This window comes from Gopherus flavomarginatus, chromosome 1, assembly GCF_025201925.1.
Source record: "Gopherus flavomarginatus isolate rGopFla2 chromosome 1, rGopFla2.mat.asm, whole genome shotgun sequence".
In the NCBI taxonomy this organism is placed as follows: domain Eukaryota; kingdom Metazoa; phylum Chordata; order Testudines; family Testudinidae; genus Gopherus; species Gopherus flavomarginatus.
In genome coordinates this window covers 119,025,643-119,049,349 of record NC_066617.1, presented here as the reverse complement: position 1 = coordinate 119,049,349, position 23,707 = coordinate 119,025,643, and the positions used below count along the sequence as shown (strand labels likewise).

At 43.7% G+C, this 23,707-nt stretch overlaps 1 protein-coding gene across 1 annotated transcript in view; it reads left to right on the top strand.

Moving 5' to 3' along the window:
* Positions 1-23,707, top strand: part of MICAL3 (microtubule associated monooxygenase, calponin and LIM domain containing 3) — a 171,057-nt gene that overhangs the window by 139,718 nt on the left and 7,632 nt on the right. The window contains exons 38-40 of the mRNA XM_050920677.1: positions 4,642-4,692; positions 22,237-22,336; positions 23,592-23,665. Coding sequence (XP_050776634.1) covers positions 4,642-4,692; positions 22,237-22,336; positions 23,592-23,665 — 225 coding nt within the window. The remainder of the gene's footprint in view (positions 1-4,641; positions 4,693-22,236; positions 22,337-23,591; positions 23,666-23,707) is intronic.

Below are 23,707 nucleotides of genomic sequence, written 5' to 3'. Positions count from 1 at the left end.
TCTCACTTGGTTGTATTTAACCCTCAGCTTGGCTTTCTGAAAGTCAGAATCCTAGAATTTAAGGCCAGAAGGGACCACTAGGTTATTTAGTCTGACCTGGATATCACAGGTCACCAACATCACCCAGCACCCACACACTGAACCCAACAACTGAAATTAAATCAAAGGAATTGAGATCTACAGGGTACTAAATGACTATGTGCCATAGGAAGAGAATATGAGGGACCAAGATGCACCAGTAATCGAGCCCCCTGCGATAGCTGGGAAATGAAGTGAGAGAGACCCAGATAATCTTGACAAGTGACACTCACCCACCCGCTGCAGAGGAAAGTGCGTATAGAGGCTGGGCGATTAACAGTGCCTTATCCAAACAAAGGGGTTGTGCTGCAATCACGCGGTCAGCATTGGAGCACAGGCTTGATCACCTCAGTGTTTTTTTTGTTCTGATTGATTTCTATGATATGTCAGTTCACAGAATAATCTGATGCAATAATACATCTGCAGTGGCACCTCTCTCTCTATGCATTCAGACATGGTACCACTTGCAGACCCCAGGCCCTCTAGTACTGCACAATTAATTCCACTCTCTCTCTCCTGTCTTTGGTTAGTTTTTTAGCTTGTTCCTCTGTCACCTTGAAACCCTTCTTCCTCATTCACCTGCTGAGGACATCCATGTAAGGAGCATCACCAGAGGCTGAGGAGCCTTACAAATGGAAGCGTGTGCTTCTCCACAATCTAGGGAATGTCTAGCCAGGCAGGCAGTGACGGTGTGGGGGCTGTGGGTATCCAGTTTGGGGGGCAGAGGGAGAGCTGAATTGCGGCCTTGCATATTTTACTTGTCATTGAGCCTGACAGAACCTAAAGCTAGCCCTGCAAGGGCTGGTGTGTTGGTGAGCATTTTTTAAAAAACAGGAATATGAGAACATGCATCTGTCTTGTTGCGACTGCGAGAATCTCCTGCTCCAGCAAATCTCTGGGAGATGCTCTGAGCCCGTGACAGCACCACATTTCCACCAAAAGGTTGTACAAGTTATGTTTACAGAAGCTTCAGCCCGTCATAAGGGACTCTGCAGCCTGAACTCTTCCAAGCCTTGCAGAGGATAAACAGGGAATGCTTTATTCCAAAAAAGTCTAAATCCAACTCCCGCTGGCTGAAACACAGGCTAGAATGTGACCTGTGTCCCCCACTTCCTCAGCCAGCCCAGTGGGGGCATTTTACTTATCTTCACACTGGAGCCACCGTGTTTCCCCTCCTTTTAAAATCCTTACTTTAGCCCTCCCTCAGTAGTGTTAGCAACTTTTGTCTCCTCCATCCATGGATCATCCAGGAAATCTGCATACGTCTCCTACCCTTTTCCCTGAAGCAGACCACTGCATTGCCTCAGATACCAACTCAACAGTGATCACTATGTGTGAAATCGCTGCAAACTCCACTGTACTTTATGGCTTTCAATCCTTCCTTTTTGTCCTTGGTCAACCATGTTAGCACTTCCTTTAGTGAAATCCTATAAGCAAAGGAGGTCAAAAGGAGATGAACGTGTACAGTGCTTGTATGATACCTGAAGACAGGGGTGGCTCTGTTTTTTGCCACCCCAAGCAGGGCAGTCAGGCAGCCTTCGGCGGCGCGCCTGCAGGCAGTCCACTGGTCACGTGGATTCGGCAGCATTTCTGCGGGTGATCTGCCGGTCCCGCGCCTTCGGCGTACACGCCGCCGAATTACTCCCAAAGCCGCGGGACCAGCAGCCCTCCTGCAGGCATGCTGCTGAAGGCTGCCTGACTGCCGCCCTCACAGCGACCGGCAGGCTGCCCCTCGCAGCTTGCCGCCTCAGGCGTGCGCTTGCTGCACTGGTGCCTGGAGCCGCCCCTGCCTGAAGGTGGTCTCTCCCTATTTCCCAAGTTTATACAGAGGGAACGAGTGCCCTGGCCATGCTTAAGGTGGGAGAAATAAATCTTTTTTTTTACACACCTGGCTGACACAGAGGGCTGAGGTACATAGGAATTACTGTACGGGATCAGACCAATAGTCCATCTGGTCTAGCATCCTTTCTTGAAGAGTAGCTGGCACCAGATGCTTCAGGGAAAGGTATTAGACTCTCTGTAATGTACAACTGTATAATTACCTGTCCGTAGAGCAGATTTCTTCCTAACTTTCATTGCTGGTTGACTTTTGACATAAAACGTAAAGGTTTATATTATTATTAATAATAATAATTTCAAGTAGCTCTTACAAGGTGCAAGTTGCTGCACAGACAAAGGAAGGAACAGAGTCTACCAAACAAATGGTAGGAGGAAATATGCAAGTAAAGTGGACAAAATGATTAACCGCTTCTTGATGACAATATTTGACATATGGACAGTTTCCATTTATTCCTCAGAGTTTCCATTGTTAATCAGCTAGGTTTGGTGCATTTATATAGTTTGTGGCCATGACCTCCACCAGCTAATTAAGTATTGTGTAAAAACATTGCCTTTCTCAGTTTTAAATTTGCTGCCTTTCACATTTCTTTTAATTGACTCCTTTTTTCCTTGTATTCTGAAACAGAATAGACAAGAGCACCTGATCGTCTCTGCACCGCGCATTATCTCTGTCAAGTCCCCTCGTATTCATTTCTTCTCTAAACGAAAACATTTTACATCTTTCCTCCAATGGGAGTCTCTCCCTGCCTTTTATCGTTCTCATCACCCACTTCTGGGCCCATTCTATATCTGTAATATCTTTTCTGACATGGGGTGACAAGAACTAAAAACAGCATTGTAGGGGAGGATTTATGATTTGTTTATATCATGGCATTAAAATAGTTTCACTTCTATTTTCCATCCATTCTATATACATCTTAACTCAAACAATGTTAACAACTGCCACTGAGCAGATATCGTCATTGAACTGTTCACAGTAATGTCCAGCTCTCTTCCTGAGAGGTTACATTAATTTAGAACCCAGCAATGTGTATGATTTTTTTCAAATCATTTATTCCAGCTTGCATTATCTGATATCTGTCAGCACTGAATTTCATGTATCATACTGTTATCCAATCATCTAACTTGGTTAGGTCCCTTTGAAGTTCCTTGGTCTACTTTAGTTTTGACTAAAGTCCAAATAATTTTAGCTGCAAATGTTTCCACCTCACTGTTCACCTTCTTTTCAAAATCATTGATAAATACATAAACTTCACCAGTTCTAGTACACAACTTGGAGCACCCCACTGTTAATTTCTTACCATGTTGAAAGTTGAATATTTATTCCTACATTTATTTTTTGTATTCTTAGTTCATAGTCCATAACCGCTCCCACCCCCACCTCTCCATGGCTACTTCATTTCCTTATTAGTCTCTCTGTCTGTCTTTAACAATCTCTCCCATTGGTGGTTGCACAGACTAAATTCAAGGCGTAGAAAAGACATCTTTGAACATTCTGAAATGTGGTCTCCATCTCCAGTGAAAAGTTTGGTGTGTTCAGGAGTTCAGTCTTCTGAAATCTTTTTTGCATCTTTGCCTCTTTCTCGCAGTCTCAAAGAAAGTTTAATTCTCCACTTCCCTCAAATGCCCCATGGAAAATGGTGTTCTGTATGGGACTGATTAATTTATCATCAAAATTTTGTTTTTTTTAAAAAGGGCATTGGTCTGGTGGGACACATTTTTGGCTTTGGTCTCTAGTATTTATTTTCCACTCTGTTGGCTAATTATTAAACTAAGTGAGTAATGAGGGCTCTGTCACCTTGGATGTTTCTTCTCATGCTTTAAAGAGATCTTGGGCAGCCAATTTTAAAAGTTAAGGAAAATATGCCTGCAGCTCTCAGATCACCAAGGTTTGCCAAGAGTCTCTGGTCTTCATGAGCTAAACCATGTGCTTTGGGAAATAGTGTACTCAGCCAAACAGAAAGAACTGCCCCCATGTGCCTCTTGCCCAAAGAACCACAGTGTAATACCAGAATGGCTGGCTAGCCCTTCTCTAGGAGGTGTGCAAATACACACTGTGTCCATTATCACACAACTGTACAACCACACAAGCTCTTTCCCTCCCCAGCACCTACCACTTACCCACACCAACATTCTCCTTCCCCAGCACACGTTTCATATTGGCAGAAATATACACTTGTCTTCCCAGTGCACACACTCATGGATTCCTCAGTTATGCCAGCACCCAGTGCCCTCCACTCATGTGCTGTACACTCAGTCTTGTCTCACCATCACCCCCAAGAAATCAATCCTTACACCTCTCCTGCAGTTTCCCTTAGAAATTATGGTGCTTCCTTAGGACACATATTTCAGCCTGGAAACTACAAGCATAGCTCTTCCTTTCTTAGAAAGAACAGGGAGCAGGTCGGTGTCAGGAACTACTACAGACTGAACAAGGTGAAGTGTCTCTGTACAGCCCTCATGCCTCCTCCCTCTGGAAGCCCAATGCCTGCCTGCCTGCTGGGAATTGTTATTCTGTCTCCCCATCTCCTCCAGTATATGTATAATACAGCTGCATGATTTCTTGTTGTTTCTTTGTCTCTTTCTCTCACCTTGTGTATGTGTCTCTTTCTTTCATGTGTGTGTGTGTGTGTCTTTCTCTCTCATGTATATTGCTTTGATTTGGCGGGGCTAGGGGTGGATATCTGATCCAATAACTCTCTCTTCACCAATTCCTTGTTGTAGACTATTGGGGAGAGTCTTATTACAGTGACCTCATCGACTTGCACCTGGGTGGTATGTATAGCAGAACCTCTTACTGAGACTAACCCTGCTGACACCCCTCCCCAACCTTCCCTTCACCTCTTTCTCCCAACCTTGGCTCACAAACAACAAGAAGAAATAAACCTTGCACATAATTGATTGGCTATAGCAGAACCCCTTTTCCAGCTCAAAGAGAGGAGAGCCTGTCGCAGTCCACAAACTATTTATGAGGGTTTTTTCCCACAACAGCGAAATCCTTCTCCTTTAGGGTTGTACACTACTGAATTCTGTTTCTAAATTTAATTTTTTAACCCCTAAATCTCAGCCACCTTCCCTGTTGGTGATGAAGCCCATTTTGTTGTCTGGCTTCCCAAAAACATACTCTCCCTCCACGTTCCACTAGGATAAAGAAGTCAGCATAAAGTGAATGGGGGGGGGGTGGAAATGGGAATCAAAAACAAGAAACAGCAAACTTTAGGAACTACCTCCAGTCTGGGGGAATAAATCAACCCAATGCTCTCAAAAGTCAGCTCCTGAGGTTCCCCTTTCTTCTTCCAAAGAAAGTGGAGTGTTCTGATGTCCTAAAGAGAGCAAAATGCTCCCAATAGAGATGTCAGAAACACTTACTGATGGATAAGGGATACTTCTTCTGACTGACTTTGTTGTATTGCAGGTTAGGAAATACAACAAATCCAGATCTCTATTCCCCTGAGACCCACTCTGCATCATCCAACTGTCCATATGGAAGCTTCCGATTATATTAATTCTCTTTTATGTTATTTAAGACCCTTAAAAACATGTATTAGAGTGATTTACTCTATTTTTATTGGATTTAGGGATTAGAATCATCCCCCCAACACAACAATTTTCCTTTCTTGCCTAGGTGCCACTGCCTGCCTCCCTTAATAGATGGCATTAGTTTAGGATTGTAAATTCTACTTGTCTGTAGTTTGCCAGCCTTGACCATTAAAATCCATTTCTTTATTTTAGCCCTCATTGTAGCAGTTTCCTCACGAAATCTAGTTTAGTCACGAAATTTAGACTTCGTCGATCTAGCCCAAGCAATCAGCACTCTGTAGGTAGAACCAACACAAGTGCTGGCTCATCTTCTCTTCTCTGGCCCTCATTTCTCACTGAGAGTGTAAGCCCAAAGTGTAGGTAGGGAGAGCATCAGGATCAACTCCCCGGAATGGAAAGGAGTGACTTCCATGTACACACATTCTGGTCCTGATCCAAAGCCTATTGCAGTTAATGGCACTCTTTCCATTGACTGCAAGGGGCTTTGGATCAGACCCTCTAGGAGCAGTTTACTTGGTTTTAACTGTCATTTCCTCCTCCTGCCTTTCCCCAAGACTTCCACCCTGGCCATCAGTGCACCACACAGTAATCTCTGTCTGTCCAGCTGCTGGGAATAATTCCAGTCCACCCTGATGCACTAGCTTTTTGGACAAAAAATACCCACCTACGTTCAAGTAATGGAATACAGGCATTTTCTTTTACTGGCCCCAGCTTGCTTTCCAAATTGTCTGTGGTAATTTTCATGTGGCAGGCCTTCCTTGGAGCCCTGTGCTTCATTTGCTGTATCAGTCTCTCTGGAGTTTATCTTATACTGGGACTTTTAAAGAAAATGTTCAGAAGGAAGGCTCTTTCCAGACATGCCCATAATTTATGCTCCGTATCCTTATGTGCATATACAGTAGGAGCTGTAAAAGGGTTGATGCTGAGTTACACTTAATAGATCCTTATCCCTGTCTAATGCTATCTCCATGATACCTTCCCCTTCTTCTTATCCTAATCAATGCCTCCTTGGAGACAGTAGTCCCCTCAAAATCACTAATGATGGCTAAAAAGAAAAAAAGCAGAAGCCTTTATTCATTTAAAGGGACACTGTCATTTAAAAAATAAAATCCTTATGCTGCAAATAATCTCAAATTATTAAAACTAAAAAACTAATTTACTTTTCACAATTTATGGTCGTTGACTTTTTGAATTTCTCTCAGCTTGGACAGTCACACTAGACTGAGGATTGTCATTTTCTGTTTATAGTCAGTTTTGCTTCATGTGGTGCTCATGCACGGCACAGTTCTGTTGTGTTTGGCTTTCCAGCACTCCAAGGGAATGTTTACATTTAAAAAAAAAAAAAGGTCATTGACTTATTTTTTAAAAAATCTTCAGATATTTCTATTCATATTAAATGTTGGAAAGGTGTTTTAAAAATACACTTTAGAATTGGGCGAAAAGTACAGTCCCTGGCAGTATCCCTTTAAAATAAGTCAGTGCACCCTACCAGATGATGTGGCTTTGTAGTTCAGTTTGTTTCCTCTATGATTTGTTTTACATTTTGCTTTGGGGGCTGCCAGAGCACTTAGGCCAGAAATGGATGCACAGTGCTGAAGTTAAAGAAAGAAGCTCATCTCTCATCTCCTTCCTTGTTCCAGTTTAATGGTGAATTTAGGCCTCAGTCCTGAAACTGACATGCCTGGGCCAACTGCTGAACCCATATGGAGTGCCACGGAAGTTGTTGGGACTCCATATGGATGCAGCAGCCTGCCCACACACTATCTGTTCCCAGATTGGGGCTTTATTCCCCTGCTAAGCACATTATGAATGGCTAGGACTCTTATTTGGATTAATGATGACTCTAGTAGCAGTCAGTGTCAGTTCATTGACCCAGTCTCTGAGGCTCAGACCAGACCGCAGAAGCTGCCGTATCCATAGAATGCTGACCAACTAAGAGAATCAAAAGTACAAAAATCATTTCTCAAATTGAGCTGTCAATCTCTAAACCCTCTTGAATAATTAAGGCCCATTATGAATTTGTGTTTGTGTTCTTTGATACCAGGATTGTTGCATTACAGTAAGTCATTACAGATTCCACAGCAACTTTCACAAGAATAGCAATGCTAACCTGGATGTCCTGGTTGAATTGCAATTTGTGTAATTATATGTACTGCCCTAGATTGCCCCTGTACTTTTATTTAGATGGCACATTCCTCACTTCCTATTCTAAAATGTTGTTATACATTGACACTGTTAAACAGATGCTGCATTTCATGCTAGAGATGGCTACATTTCAGTGCTGGGCAGTCAGTCTTATGTGTATATTATATTACAGCTCAAAAACAATGTTAAAAGAACATTATTAAGGTTGCAAAGTCACGCGCTTAAAAGTTAAGAAATGCCAGAAAGAAGATTACTCAGGCAACCTTAATGTGTTTCCTGTGCATATGCATTATGATACAGTCTTTAATTACATGATCTCATATGCTTTTTCCCACAGGATCCCTGCCTCATTCAGTGCACGATGGATGGTGCTCCCTTAAAGAGCAGCTATTCAATATTTTATTTTTTCCTCAGTGTTCAGTGTGTGGCCCCCTGGCCTTATTTACTGCACACCATTCAAACCCCGCTCTGCGCCACTCATCACTATAGTATCTGAGTGTCTTCACAAACACTAGTGAATTCACATTCACTGCGCTGCTGTGAGAGGAGGTATTATTATCTGCATTTTACAGATGGGAAGCTGAGGCACAGAGAATTAAAGTCAAAAGTTTCCACTAATTTTGTGTGACCAGTATGAGACACCTAGGATTTGATTTTTCTTTTTCAGAATACTTTGCGTCATATAGCACTTCATATGTTCAAACCATGGCTCTCATTAACATCAGCTGCAGCTGGGAGCGCTCAGCACTTCTGCAAATCAGACCACAGAGTCTCAGGTTGGGTACCCAGAAAATGAGGAAGCTAATATTAGTGACCATCTGTGAAAGGTTTGGTTTCTCTGACTTTCCCAGCATCAGATGGAACTCTGTGGCGGAGGCAGGTATAGAATCCAATTCTCCAAGCAGCATTCACCTCCTTAACCATGAGACCATCCTTTTTCTTCTTGCAGTCCTCTGCCTCATTCACTACACACCTTCCAACTCCTGCAACAAATGAGGCAGGGCTCTATAGACAAAATCTCCTATACAATACACCCTGATTCATCCTCAGAGCCGTTCTATCCTGGGCACTGAATGAGGCAGTGTACAAATATGAGATCATGTAATTAAAGAAAAGATTCTTGTAAAAATCAGCCAGGAGGGAAGCATAGAAAAAAACCTGACTAATATTTGTTTAATTCTATATATCCTGTTTAAAGCATGCTGCACCAGAACCTTGATTTTTTTTTTTTTAATTCCATTCAAGTTGACAGTGTCCCTTTAAAGATCTGCAAAGTTAGTCTTACAGGGTATGGCTCAAACCAGTTGGAATTGGGATGGTCCCGTGTCATGTAGTTGGCAACTATAAGCCTCCAAGAGGGGGGAAGGACTTCAGAGGAACGAAAGAAAGAGGCTACCTCCCATGAATTTTTACTGGCCTAAGTTCAAAGGACAAACGATTTTTTATTGGTCTAAGTCAGATGTGGTTTTGGTTTTATCTCAGACTTCAGTATTTGCCAGAAGCTGGGAATGGGCGACAGAGGATGGATCACTTGATGATTACCTGTTCTGTTCATTCCCTCTGGGGCACCTGGTATTGGCCACTGTCAGAAGATACTGGGCTAGGTGGACTTTTGGTCTGACCCAGTATCGCCGCTATTATGTTCTTACTCTGGCTGCTAAAAGGAAGTTTTGGTGGGTGGCATAAGAAGATTAAAAGTATCATTCACTTCCTATTTCCTGAATTGGTGAAGACAGCTGTCACTACAGCAACGTACAAGACCCTGAGAGTTAGCCTCTGTCCTGGCTCTTCTGACCAGCACTGCTGTGTGCTGACTGTCAAACCACTATGGTTAGCCAGCAATGCTCAAATCTAATACCTTGCTCTTGGCAGCACCTCCTAGAGAACCTGATCCCACTTGGCCTGAGGTGCATCCATTTGAAATCAGTGGGAGTTGTAGGTGCTCAGCACTTCTCAGGGAAATCAGCTCAGCTCTCATCCCGTAGTGCTTATGCAGAGGAGACTTACTGAGGCTGATGGTGGGGTTTAATTTAGAAATCCTACTGCCACCTTCAGCTTTTCCACTGTACTTTCTTCCTGCCTGGATGCCTGGTGCTTCCTTTGCATTTATGAAACAGCATCTCACAGCAGAGAAAGGAGGAAACCAATCTGGGATGTTGTCCTTCCAACAGTGCATTACCTGGGGCAGTGGACTAGGGTTAAGTTGTTAAACAGAGACAAAATATGTGGTCGAGGGATTCAGGGAGTTTTTAGATAAATTGAGCTACAAAAAAATCCTCAAGAACTCTTCTGAGTTGCATGTAACAGAGAGGAAGATGTATTTTGATAACTCTAAAATTGTTCCTTTTCCTATAAGAGGTTTAAGAGCAGAGGTGTTCTTAGTCCAACTCCTAGTTTTGATATCTGAGGTTTTTCACGGATATCAGTAACAGAGAACAGTTGGATGCAGATTCTCCTACCCCTGAAAGAAAGATTTAGTGAGGGTAATTCCTTCAACACAGTTTTGTACCTGCCAAGGTGAGAGTCAGTTGATGCATGTAACTTTTTACAGAGCCACCCTGTGCAGACAGATTTAGAGCATTGATTTTTCCGATTCAGTCTGGCCAGGCTCCATAGTGACCAAAAGCCATTGCCATATGCTGGCTGTTTGGTGGCATATGTGAAACAAAATAGAGGATTCTCAGTCCAGTTCCCAACACAAAACACAGACTGCTGCCACAGTTAACACCCTTACTGGTGGTGTCAATGGAGAGACCAAAGAATGGTCATGGAAACCAGATTGCCCTCTCATCCCTAGCCTCCTGTAGGCCAGGACTGAGCCACATTAGCAGGACAATCTGGGGAGAGTTGCGTTGCAGGTACCCACACTGTACCCGTGCTGTGGACAGAGGAGTTGGGTCTCCAGACCTGCCAGTCTAGGGCTTTTAACCAGCACGAAATTAACATAAATTTTTGAAAAATGTTTTAAAGAACAGATTTTTTTACATTCATCTACCTAATGTACTGGTCCTTTTGGCCCTCATGACGCAGGCCTGGGAAATCGTTTTAACTCCTTTCTAGCAAGGATTGTGTTTTAGTATAAAGAGGTGGTAGTTTCTCTCGCTAAGATAGATAAGACCTAGCCGTGCAAAACACTGTTAAGAGAGCCCCATAATATGTGGTGAGGAGAGGTGAAAAGTCCTGGGAGAAGCAGCAAGGCTGAAATGGAGGTGAGGTGCAAGGAGAAGTGACAAGGGCAGGGCAGGATAGATGGGGACCAAGGCTTCATCGCTATTTTGTAAACTGCTTATTTTGTATGGTTAGGCTTTATCTGTGCTTGCCCAGAACCCAATCCCTGCCCAAGCACAAACCTATCGAGTCAGAGCCTTAAATAAAGAACCCCATCTTTTAAAAATGGAGCTTTTGTGGAATTTAAATGTGATGGTAAGTGGGCCGGCTAAAAGAACGATCTTGCTAAAGAGAGATGTTTTTCTATTTGTCAAATGAAATTGTTCCTGATTCTCTTTTTATAAGAGAGCTACAGGGCTTTTCTTAAAGGGATCCACCAGCAGGGCTAGTGAATGTGGATGACATGGGAATGTATTTGGGGTCCATGATCATCTATAAAAAGTTCAATTCCCTCGCTCCATGAACTAGCATAGATTTAACTTGTTTAACTAAACAATCCCCATTTAATGATAACATGGTAAAATCTATGTGCAATCACTCACTCCACTACAGGAATCACTAAAAATGGGGAGTCCATACAGATAGGAGGAGAGTGGAGACGTTGTACTGTACTGAATAGGATGGTATAGCCTACAGTGCAGTAAAATGAGCTGTTTGGGGTTGTATAGTACAATAATAGAGCACAGTGTCATACAGCGATATGCACAATACAATACCATGATGTCGGGTGCCTTATAAATGTTTCAGTAATAGTTCATTGCAGTACAGTATGCTATGCAGATCAATGTAAGGCAGGACAGTCATTCAGTACACTGCAATACAATGTAGCTTTGCCCCAAATCTTGTAACTGTGTAATACAATGGCAACATCTTGTTTATATGTTACAAATAAAAAAGTCTGGAACCCTTTCCAAGTCATTCCTTATGACTGGGAACAGAGGAAGTTCTACTGGAGGAGGAAGCATTAACATAGGCAGTAAAGCCAGAGTAGTAGATCACTGCAGGAGAGGGGACTCTGTGAGAAGAAGAGATGCTTCCAGTTGAAGACAGTAGCACGTGGAGAAGTAGAGGCTAGGAAGGTGGGGGGGGGTTATGATGCGGATGTAGTGGGATTAGGTCGCAGGGCTTTTGGCAAAGAATTTGGATGCTAGAGAAGCATTGTGAGGTCTGGTGTGGAGGTGTTTCTGATGATGAGGAAGAGTAGGGGGGTCACTGGGAAAAATAATAATTCTATTATGAGGTGGTTGCTGCAAAAAGCTGCAAGGGTGAGACAGTGGTTCTGTCACGAGACAGGAATTGAGACAAGCAGGAAAGCTAGACTGTAAGAGGGTAAGGGGGCTGTGGAAGCAGTGGTGGAGCTAGGGTGCAGTGGGGTCTGGCATGTGGGATGCAGGGAGAGACCTGGAGAAATGACCAGGCCAGAGCCTGGGTTGACAGAGGGAAAGGGTGTTTATAAGGAAGAGTGAGGCAGGGAACAACCGGCTCTAACAGTGGAGCAGGTATTGGGAGAAGAGGAGGAAGGTTTTATAAATCTCATAAATCACAGTGCAGTGGAAACAGCACACATTATCGTTCATGGCAGGAGTAGTATGTGCACCATCCAACCACTGGGATTAGTGTGTGCACTAAAACAAACACTTTCACCAGTGCTCTACTAGCAGGTGAATGCTAGTGTTTTCACAACAATGCCATGTTGATGTTTTTGAGAACATATTAACAGCTCCAGAAAAAATATATATAAAATAACTTGTCATGGTTATGGTCTACTGTAGAGCATCAAATCAGGAAGGAGGTGTGTGAGGCATTTCTAGAACAAATAACAGAATTATCCGGAGCACAAGACCTACTAGTAATGGGAGACTTGAACTACTTAGCCATCTGTTGGAAACACCACATTTTCAATAACTTCTTGGCCTGTTTGGGGAATTGTATCTATTTCAGAGGGTGGAGGAAGTAACCAGAGGGACAGCAGTTTGAGACTTGATTCTGACCAACAGGGAGAAATTGGTAGTGAATCTAAAGGTGAAAGGCAATTTGAGTGAAAGTGATCATGAAATGACAGATTTCATTATTCTAAGCAAAGGAAGGAGTGAGAGCACCAGAATAAAGACAATGGACTTTAAAAAACAAAAACAAAACTGTGACAAACTCAGAGAAATGGTTCCATGGGAAAAAATATCTAAGGGAAATAGTTAAGTAGAGCAGGCAATTTCTTAAGGAAATGGTTTTAAAGGTACAACTGCAAACTATCCCAATGTGAAGGAAAGATAGGAACATTATAAATAAGAGGCCAATATGGCTCCATCAGGAGCTTACTAATGACCTGAAAATCAAAAAGGAATACTACAAAAAGTGGAAACATGGATGAATTGCTAAAGAGAAGTACAAAAGAATAGCACAAGCGTGTAGGAACAAAATAAAAAAGGGTAAGGTTCAAAATTAGTTACACCTAGTAAGGGACATAAAAGGCAATAAGAAGAGGTTCTTGAAATACATTAGGAGCAGTAGAAAGCTGAAGGGAAGTGTAAATCCTCTGCTTAATGGCAAAAGAGAGCAAATACCTGATGACACCAAGAAGGCTGAGATGTTTAATGTCTATTTTGCCTCAGTCTTCACTAAAAAGGTTAATAGTGACAAGATATTCAACACAATTAATATGAACAACAAGGGGGAACGAACACAAGCTAAAATAGGGTGAAAACAAGTTAAAGAATATTTAGATAAATTTGATCTATTCAAGTCGGCAGGATCCGATGAAATTCATCCTGTGGTACTTAAGGAACTAGTTGAAGCAATTTTGGAACCATTAGCAAATGTCTTTGAGAACTTCTGGAGGATGGGTGAAGTCCCAGAGGAATGGAGAAGGGTACATGCTATCTGTCTTTAAAAAGGGGAACAGCGAGGTCTCGGGGAACTGTAGACCAGTCAGCCAAACTTCAATACCTGGAAAGATATTGGAATAAATTATTAAACAATTAGTTTGTAAGCACCTAGAGGATAATAGCGTTATAAGGAATAGCCACCATGGGTTTGTGAGTTCTGAGTCTGGTACTATTCAATATTTTCAGTAAGGACTTGGATAATGGAGTGGAGAATATGTTTATCAAATTTGCAGATGACATCAAACTGGGAGCGGTTGCAAGCATTTTGGGGGGCAGGATTATAATTCAAAATGACCTTGACAAATTGGAGAATTGTTCAGAAATCAAGTGAAATTTAATAAAGACAAGAGCAAAGTACTTAGCGTAGGAAGGGAAAATCAAGTGCACAGCTACAAAATGGGTAATAACTGAGTAGATGATAGCACTGCTGAAAAGAATCTGGGCTTTATGCTAGATCACAAGTTAAACATGAATCAGCAATGTGATACAGTTGCAAAAAGACTAATATTGTCTTAGGGTGTATAACATGAGTGTTGTATGTAAGACGCAGCAGGTAATTGTCCTGCTTTACTTGGCACTGGTGAGCCTCACCTGGAGTACTGTGTCCAATTCTGGGTGCCACACTTTAGGAAAGATATGGACAAATTGGAGAGATTCCAGACAAGAGTAACAAAAATGATAAAAGATTTATTAAACCTGATCTAAGATGAAAGTTTAAAAAAACTGGCCATGTTTAATCTTGAGAAAAGAAGACTGAAGGATGACCTGATAAGTCTTCAAATGTGTTAAGGGCTGTTATAAAGAAGTCAGTGGTTAGTTGCTCTCCATGTCCACTGAAGGTAGGACAAGAGGCAATGGCTTAATCTGCAACAAAGGAAACTTAGGTTAGATATAAACTTCCAGTGGAGGTTGTGGAATCCCTGTCATTAGAGGTTTTTAAGAACAGGTTGGACAAACACTTGTTATGGATGATCTAGGTTTACTTGGTCCTGCCTTAGCGCAAGGGGCTGGACTTGATGACTTCTTGAGGTCTCTTCCAGCCCTACATTTTAATGATTTTATATTAAAACAGTAGTACGTGTCTGGAGACCAGTAAGCTGGGTTCCATGATAGCTGTGACTTCAGATCATGGCACATGCTGTAGTGTAACAGCTAACGTGATAAAAAAGGTAAGTTTTCAACTCAGAAAGGATCGCATTTTATTCTGTCCTTTGATATTTGGGGTGTTCAGCATATAAAACTATGCGTATTCCATTTTTTAAAAAGGATTGCTCGTCACCTTTTGAAAACAAAGGTTTTGGTTGTACAGAAGTTAGGAGATTGAGGGTATGTCTACACTAGGGGATTATTCCGATTTTACATAACTGGTTTTGTAAAACAGATTGTATAAAGTCGAGTGCACGTGGCCACACTAAGTACATTAATTTGGTGGTGTGCGTCCATGATCCGAGGCTAGCATCGATTTCTGGAGCATTGCACTGTGGGTAGCTATCCTGTAGCTATCCCATAGTTCCCGCAGTCTCCCCCGCCCATTGGAATTCTGGGTTGAGACCCCAATGCATGATGGTGCAAAAACAGTGTCGCGGGTGATTCTGGGTAAATGTCATCACTCATTCCTTCCTCTGTGAAAGCAACGGCAGACAATCATGTCGCGCCCTTTTCCCCTAGATTGCCCTGGGAGACGCCATAGCATGGCAACCATGGAGCCCGTTCAGCTTTTTTTTACTGTCACCGTATGTCTACTGGATTGCTAACAAATGCGGTACTGCAGCACTACACAGCAGCATTCATTTGCCTTTGCAAGACAGCAGAGACGGTTATCAGTTGTTCTGTACCATCTGCCATGCCATTGTAAATTGGCGATGAGATGACAGTTATCAGTCATTCTGTACCGTTTGCTGCTGTCGTGGGTGCCCCTGACTGAGGTCGGCCGGGGGCGCAAAGGCAAAAATGAGAATGACTGACTCCCCGAGTCAATCCCTCCTTTATGGTATCTAAAAATAGTCAGTCCTGCCTAGAATATGGTACCAGTGTACCAGAGAACCAGAGACCACAGCCTCTCCATGTCAGATCCCACAGAAATGATGAGCTACATGCCATTCTAGGGGGTGCCCCTGCAACAACCCCACCTGTTGCTTCCATGCTCTCCCAACCCTCCTGGGCTACCGTTGCAGTGTCCCCCCATTTGTGTGACGAAGTAATAAAGAATGCAGGAATAAGAAACACTGACTTGTTAGTGAGATAAAATGAAGGGGAGGAAGCCTCCAGCTGCTATGATAGTCCAGGCAGGACATTAAACGGTGCGGGGGAGAGGAGCCCAGCATCCCACTGCTATGATAGTCCAAGCAGTACAGAATCTTTTCTTTACACATGAAAGGGAGGGGGCTGATGGAGCTCAGCCCCCAGTTGCTATGATGAAGACCGTTACCAGCCATTCTGTACCATCTACTGGGAATGACCAGGAGTCATTCCTATTTTTATCTAGGTGCCCCCGGCCGACCTCACCTGAGGCCAGCCAGGAGCACTCACAGGATGATGACAAGGACGGCTATCAGTCCTTTTGTACGGTACCGTCTGCCACCGGGGAAGGGAAGGGAGAGGATGCTGCTGTTTACTGCTGCTGCACCGTGTCTACCAGCAGCATGCAGTAGACATACGGTGACATTGAAAAAAGTCAAGAAACTATTTTTTTCCTTTTTCTTTCATGGGGGGAGAGGGGTAAATTAACGAGCTATACCCTGAACCACCCCAGACAATGTGTTTGACCCTACAGGCATTGAGAGCTCAGCCAAGAATGCAAATACTTTTCAGAGACTGCTGGGGACTGTGGGATAGCTGGAATCCTCAATACCCCCTCCCTCCCTCCATGAGCGTCCGTTTGATTCTTTGGCTTTCTGTTACGCTTGTCACGCAGCACTGTGCTGTGGACTCTGTATCATAGCCTGGAGATTTTTTTTAAATGCTTTGGCATTTCGTCTTCTGTAATGGAGCTCTAATAGAACAGATTTGTCTCCCCATACAGCGGTCAGATCCAGTATCTCCCGCACGGTCCATGCTGGAGCTTTTTTGGATTTGGGACTGCATTGCCACCCGTGCTGATCAGAGCTCCACACTAGGCAAACAGGAAATGAAATTCAAAAGTTCATGGGGCTTTTCCTGTCTACCTGGCCAGTGCATCCGAGTTCAGATTGCTGTCCAGAGCGGTCACAATGGTGCACTGTGGGATACCGCCCGGAGGCCAATACCGTTGATTTGCGGCCACACTAACCCTAATCCGATATGGTAATACCGATTTCAGTGCTACTCCTCTCGTCGGGGAGGAGTACAGAAACCGGTTTAAAGAGCCCTTTATATCGATATAAAGGGACTCATTGTGTGGATGGGTGCAGCGTTAAATCGGTTTAACGCTGCTAAATTCGGTTTAAACACGTAGTGTAGACCAGGCCTGAGTTAAAATTTCCAGAACAACTTTATCTCTGCACTGGTATGTATGAACACATAACTTGTATGCATTGACATGACATGCTACGTGTTTTTATCTGGTGTAATAGAAAAGAATGCAATTAAACATAACTCTACAGTGCGTAATTCACATTATGTACATTGTCTTACTGGCAGAGCAGTATTAATATTCATTTAATGGGCTAGAGTTATAGTTATGGGGACCTGAAGCCTTCATAACTTGATTGTCAACACGCGTTGCTTGGGGAATGGTCGAGGGGATTATAGGTATTAGCAAAGAAGAGGTTAGGAGCAAGAAAAAAGTTCAGCCAGAACTGCAAGAAGAGCTTCCATGCTGTAGTTACAGAATAGTAGCAGCAATATAGTCTTCCCTGTGGGATGCGTTATGCAGCAGACATGGGTTTATACCTGGTACCTCACTCATTGGTGTTACAGTGATAACTGCATTTACTAGCTTACAGCCATGCTTCCATGGTCTGCCAGACAGACCACATAGCATGTGGGGCCTGCTCAATTCTTGTATGACAAATAAGAGCCTGTGCAGTCTGCAGCTGCTATTTCTAGAACTACTTGTCCTCTTTAGAATGATTGTATATTCAAATGTAAGTGACACGTAATCTTTCCAGCATCTGCAACTTTGAACATTTGTAGCAGCACAGTTTGGTGCATGTTTCTGAAAGTTCTGCTTGGGCACACTCTGCTCAGTGCTCTTAGACACACAGAAAAGTCTTTGTTCCCAAGGAGCTCACAGTCTAAAAAACAGATCAAGCAAGAAGACACTCTGAATATTTTTACAGCAAGAGATGGAAGTGGTGATAATGATATCTTGATGTGAGTTATAGTTCGTGTTCCTCACAGAAGAAGCAGAGTTTCAGTGAAGAGATGGGATGTTCAGATGGTGTATACTCAGCACACTATCTTTTACAGACATTTCCAGAGTTTTATTTCCAAGCTAAATTTTCCATTAACAAGACAAATCAAGAATTCCTCAGCCACCATCTTTGAAAGATTTAAACAAAGCTGGGGGTGTGTTTTCAGGCGCGCACGCACGCACGCACACACACACACACACACACACAAAAACAATATGTCAGGATAAATGGATTGTGTTTTTTTAAAATTCTACATGAACTGAAAAGAGGGTTTATGAAATGGAAGTGACATGAGGCTCAAGCTGTAACTATCATGTTCCTGACTGTGGAACCTCTCCTAATGTTCTCCCTTCCTACTCCCCGTGCAAAAGATTCGTCCTGTCAGAGAGAGCCGTGCTGCTCAGTCACATGATTTTGCAAGCTGATTTGCTTTCCCCCCAACTCCAGTGTGTCCTATGTGTGCTGCACTAGTTCTGTGATGGTCCCTTCTAACGCCCTCCCTGTTCGCCAATAGTGTAGGTCTCTATAGTGAGAGCTGCCTCACTGTCATATATGCTGAGTTATTTTGAATTCTGTGAGTTATGAATTCTCATAACTCATATAATTGCTGTTGAGTTACTGCCTTTCCCTGACACAGGCATTCCTTCCTTCTTAACTACACAGGGGGAGGGATAGCTCAATGGTTTGAGTATTGGCCTGCTAAACCCAGCGTTGTGAGTTCAGTCCTTGAGGGGGCCACTTGAGGATCTGGGGCAAAATCAGTACTTGGTCCTGCTAGTGAAGGCAGGGGGCTGGACTCGATGACCTTTCAGGGTCCCTTCCAGTTCTATAAGATAGGTATATCTCTCTCTATATATTTTAGGTATCTTAAGCCTCCAGCTTTGATATTCAGGCACTTCTTGGTGCATGTGTTCTCCTGAGATACTGTTAGAAATGTTAATTATTGGTGGACATGCTGTGTCTTTAAAAGTGGGTTCAATTTCATGTTGCTGCCCCTCCCCCTCTCCTCCTCCCTGGATGACCATCTAGTTCAGAGATTCTCAACCTTTTTCTTTCCCAGTTTCCCCTCAACACTCCAACATACTGTAAAAACTCCACAGCCCACGTGTGCCACAGTAACTGGTTTTCTGTGTATAAAAGCCAGGGCCAGTGTTAGGGCAATTGCGTGGGGCCACAGAGGCCCCCATGAAGCTACAATGCTCTGGCGTCACATTCAGCCTCGGGTGGCAGGGCTCAGGGCCCCAAGTTTCAGACCCATACAGGTAATGGAGACCTTTTAGGTCTTATTTTAAATGCTGAGTTTGTCAGCAAGAGATAATTATTCAGCCGTCCTCACCTACTGTCCTGGTATCTCATACACTCAACATGGTGTTAGAGTGAAGCCTCTGCAACTGAAAACCCACAATGAACAAGAAAAACTCAAGAGTAATCTTCTTCCCTGTAACTGTACAGCTCAGTAACCGCTTCTCCCACTGCCTCAGTCTGCTCCTGTCTGTTACCTGTGCTGATGAGGGACCTTACTCATCTGTAGATTGTTTCCCTCATTTCTGCTTCTCCATTTCTTGTATTTTTTCTTTTCTTCTTGTTGTTTCCTTTCTTTCTCACTCTTACGCTTTTTGTCCTCTGCTTGTCTTTTATTTCACCCCTTTCCCCCTCTTCCTCTCCTCCTCCTCCTCTCCTCCCCCTTCCTCATTTGGTCCTACTGAAGTTGAGCCCAATGCCGGGACACCACGCCGTAGACCTCTCTCCTTCTGCCCTTGCTGTGCCCATGAAGGTAATGTAACCTCACACAACCTCTATCCCCATCCACCCCAGCTGGATTTTCATAGCAGCACTAGTTGGCTGGTGACATAAAATATCTATATATCCAAACTCCTTCCTGTCCCCTTCCCTCAGTCTCAGTAGCAACCTCTGTAACAAGCTTGTATGAGTGTGCCATTTTTAAAGGTACAGTATCCCTTTTTCTGTTCTTAACTGGGGAAGGGGTAGTCTCAAGGTCACTGGGGCATTGATTTGCAGTGGCAGCAGCAGTATCATACTCTAAAGCTCCTGTTTTCATTTGGTGTATTTGATTTCTCTATTCTTCGTCACAGGTGTCTGGGAGACGGGGCGGGGGATGAGGGAAGAGAATCTCCTTCCGTAAACGACTGTTTTATTTGTATGGATGGATTAAAGGAATACTGTGTCCTTACAAACACCGGTTTGCAAAACATCCCTGAGCTTTAAAAAACCAACCAACCTAAATCAGATTGGTCTTCTGTGATCCATGTCTTGCTGAGTACATTCTTGAATTTGTCCCAGATGGAGTTTGCCATAGTAGAGTTTCCATTGCCAAGGCATGGGGGAGGGGGTGGAATGTGATCACAGCATAACTTTGCTAACCACTTACTCTGCTTTCCATGGTGCTCTCATATCGATTGTCCACCCTTCCTCCCCACCCCTCCCACATCCCTCTGCTCATTGGCTGTTAAAAACAAATACATAAATACATACAATCATGGGTCAGTAGCAAGGTGTATTTGGCTGTTTCTTAGAGGCATTTATTTTACATCCTGGCACTGGAAAGGGTGGGGAGACTTCCCAGTGCTTTCATGGCGCCACTGCACTGGACATCTGCATGTCTAAGCTCCCCCCTCCCATGGCCACCTGGGCATATTGTGCAGAGAGGTTCAGAAAAGAATGCTTGGAACTGAGCAACAGACTGGTATAAAATCCAGAGAGCCAGAATCTGTTATGGGGGACCAGGGGGCAGTATCCCCTAAACATTTACTATTTCTGTATTTCAGTAGCAGGTATTTCTAAGCAGGAAAGCTGCTGCTTAACAGGAGGTACTGGATCTCCCACGTGACCTCAGAGTAAGGACTGGTTGGAGCTAGGGATGGAGGCAGGGCACTGATATGAATGTACTGATCATTGGAGTGGCACATATTTCCAGCTTTCTCAGTATTTGGAATTTAAATAGCAAACCTTCTGTTTGGTTTTTTCTGGTCTCCATAAGACTGTACTTAAAAGAGAAGCTGCTTCTAATATAGATGCCAAGTGTCCATAATGTATAACTAGGCAGAGATGTCAATTAATCTAGGAAACCTTGTTAGTCTGTGGAGCGTGAGAGAAGATAAATTTCAGTCATGCAGCTGGTAGAGGCCTGCATCATAAACACCAACAGGTGCTCTGCTCAAATCTCTGCACCTTTGAGCTCAGTTTGGAGGCTCCCCTCTTGCAACAAACTCCATGCACGCAGGCAGACGCCCAATGAGGGGTCAGAGAGGTCCCCCTGCATGTAGCTCATTGCAGGATCAAGGGGCCCAAAATAGGAGTTACCTTGGAATAGCTTCTATGGTGTATTCTTGGGTCTGAGGCATATCTCAAATCACTGCAGAAAGTTCTAGAGAACATAGTGTAGCAATTTCATCTGCAATACATTTGACACCATTGCCTGTGGGTTATGAGGCAGGGTTGTTTCTTTTAAAATAAAATAAAATGAAATTTTAAAAAGTGAGTTCTGAAGTGTGTTCTCACTCTCTCCCTTTTGCATTAGCAAATGTAGCGTGGGTTTCTGTATGTGTAGTTCTAATGCTGATGAGCAATTCTAGGAATAATATACTTGTAGGATGCAGTGAACTGCTGTTAATAGATGCATTAGGAGAAGGCTCACCAAAGAGAGTGGCGATGCAGCAGGAAGGAACCACAGGAGAGGAGAATTCTTCAACGGATAAGCCAGTGAAAAGGCAGGGTTTCAATAGAGGTAGGCAAGGGGCCACACTTAACCAGTAAAAAAACTGATTCAGTTGATGTGACTGAAGGACAGGAGGGTATAACATTAGGGGTACAGAGGGTTTTTTTGGGGGGGTGGGGAGAGGTTCCAGTCATCATACATTAAAGGCGTTAACATGGAGGGGTGCAAAAAAGTTGTTAAAGTTCAAGTTAATTTAGGGAAGCCTAAATAGAAATGAGCCGTTAAATTATGGGTTTACCATAATGAGAAGGGGGGGAGGAGCAATGGCAAAAACGGATTCAGAATGTGTTGATCCAAGGAGAAGAGAATCCTTTCGGAGGTGACACCTACAGTTCTGTGCCCTCCTCTTTCTGTGTGCCATAGGCAAACTAAACGGACCCGGCTTGGGAGTGCTCTGGCAGCATCTTGCTCGGCTTTCTTTGCACATTTTGCCCCCATTTTTGTTCCTGGCTGTCGGACTCGTGGGGATGGCAGGGCATCATCCTGAAAACTTACAAGGTTTCTCTCTTGGCAGGCATGGGAAAGAAGGATGATCCAAAGCTGATGCAGGAGTGGTTCAAGCTGGTGCAGGAGAAGAATGCTTTGGTGCGCTACGAGTCTGAGCTGATGATATTGTGAGTGAGCAGAGGCTTTCTGCATGGGGTAGCACAGCTTCAAAGATGAGATTACTCACAGATAGTACTGGCAGGGCCTCCTTGCTGCACTGTCGTGGCTGTGATGGTAAGAGGCCAGTAATAAGTGTTCAGAAGCCTCTTGGATAGAATGCAGTTCCCAGCCAGTAAGTTGTTAAAGGTACATTTTGGAAGAGTCTCTAGTACAAAAAGAACTTGTGATGAGTTGAAGCACAAAAGGTTTGGAAAAGTCCTAAGTGTGAATGTTAACCAAAGGTTTGAGCCCTCCCACTGTCCTCTCAGGCTCTTTCCGTACAAAGCATCCCTTGCTTGCAGGTTCAACCTCAATCTTTAATCCGTAATTTTAGTGGCAAGTGGTCTTCAGGGAATGACTGGGCAACCCGTTCTTCTGCTGGTCCAAGGTCCTTTTTTGAATGCAGCCAAGCTGTCTGCATTCCTGTCCCTTCTTTAAATGGGTCCTGTAGTCCTCACTTCTCTGTTTCCAGTGGGACCCCATAGCCTTCCAACTGGGCGCAGATGCTGCAGCTCTTTTCCAGCTTAGGAACACCAGGGACTTCCGTAGTGCTTATGCACCAAAGTGCACTGCATGCTACTGAAACAAGTTTCTGAGCGAGCAAGCAAGACTTGACTTTGGTGTTTCAAAAGATCAGTGTGCTCTGGGATGCTACTACCAGAGAAGCCCCAAAATGCTGCTCAGATTGGAATCTGAGAAGGCAATGCCCTCAGTCGTCCATTACCTGGCAGGTAACTTTTTCTTCAGAGTGGGATGTAGCAGGAGGGAGACTTGCACAGAGGTAAAATGTGGCTTGAGCAACGACTGCAGATGCATCTGCTCCTTCACGCTGTTTCTGTCTTGGATTTGAAATCTAGCTGGTAACACTGTGAATAAAATCAGTCTAAGAAAGCAGCTGGGCTGGTTGCTGCCCAGACATGTGAAAAAGGGAATCTTTCTCCACAATCTTCTTCTTTCTCCATCTGCCCACTCCCATTGAAGAATGGTGCTGTGGAAGCATTACAATTACATTTTTATCAGGAAAGAAATGGCTACACATCTCCAGTGTTGTTCCAAAAGAAGTCAGAACAGTGCTGAAAGGGGGTCTGGGAAGGTAAATACAGTATGGTGGGAGGAGAGTAAACACCAGAATATTTTAATTTGCTTAAGTGGCAATCTGTGTGGTGGCTTCTTGCCAGCCCAGCATGCGCCGTAGGTTCATTCTTGCCTTGTTTCTCCTTTCAGTGCTCGAGAATTAGAGCTGGAAGACAGGCAGAGCCGGTTACAGCAGGAACTCCGGGAGAGGATGGCAGTGGAAGGTAAGGGTGAAGAGGACCGGCAATCCATGGAGTACATTCATG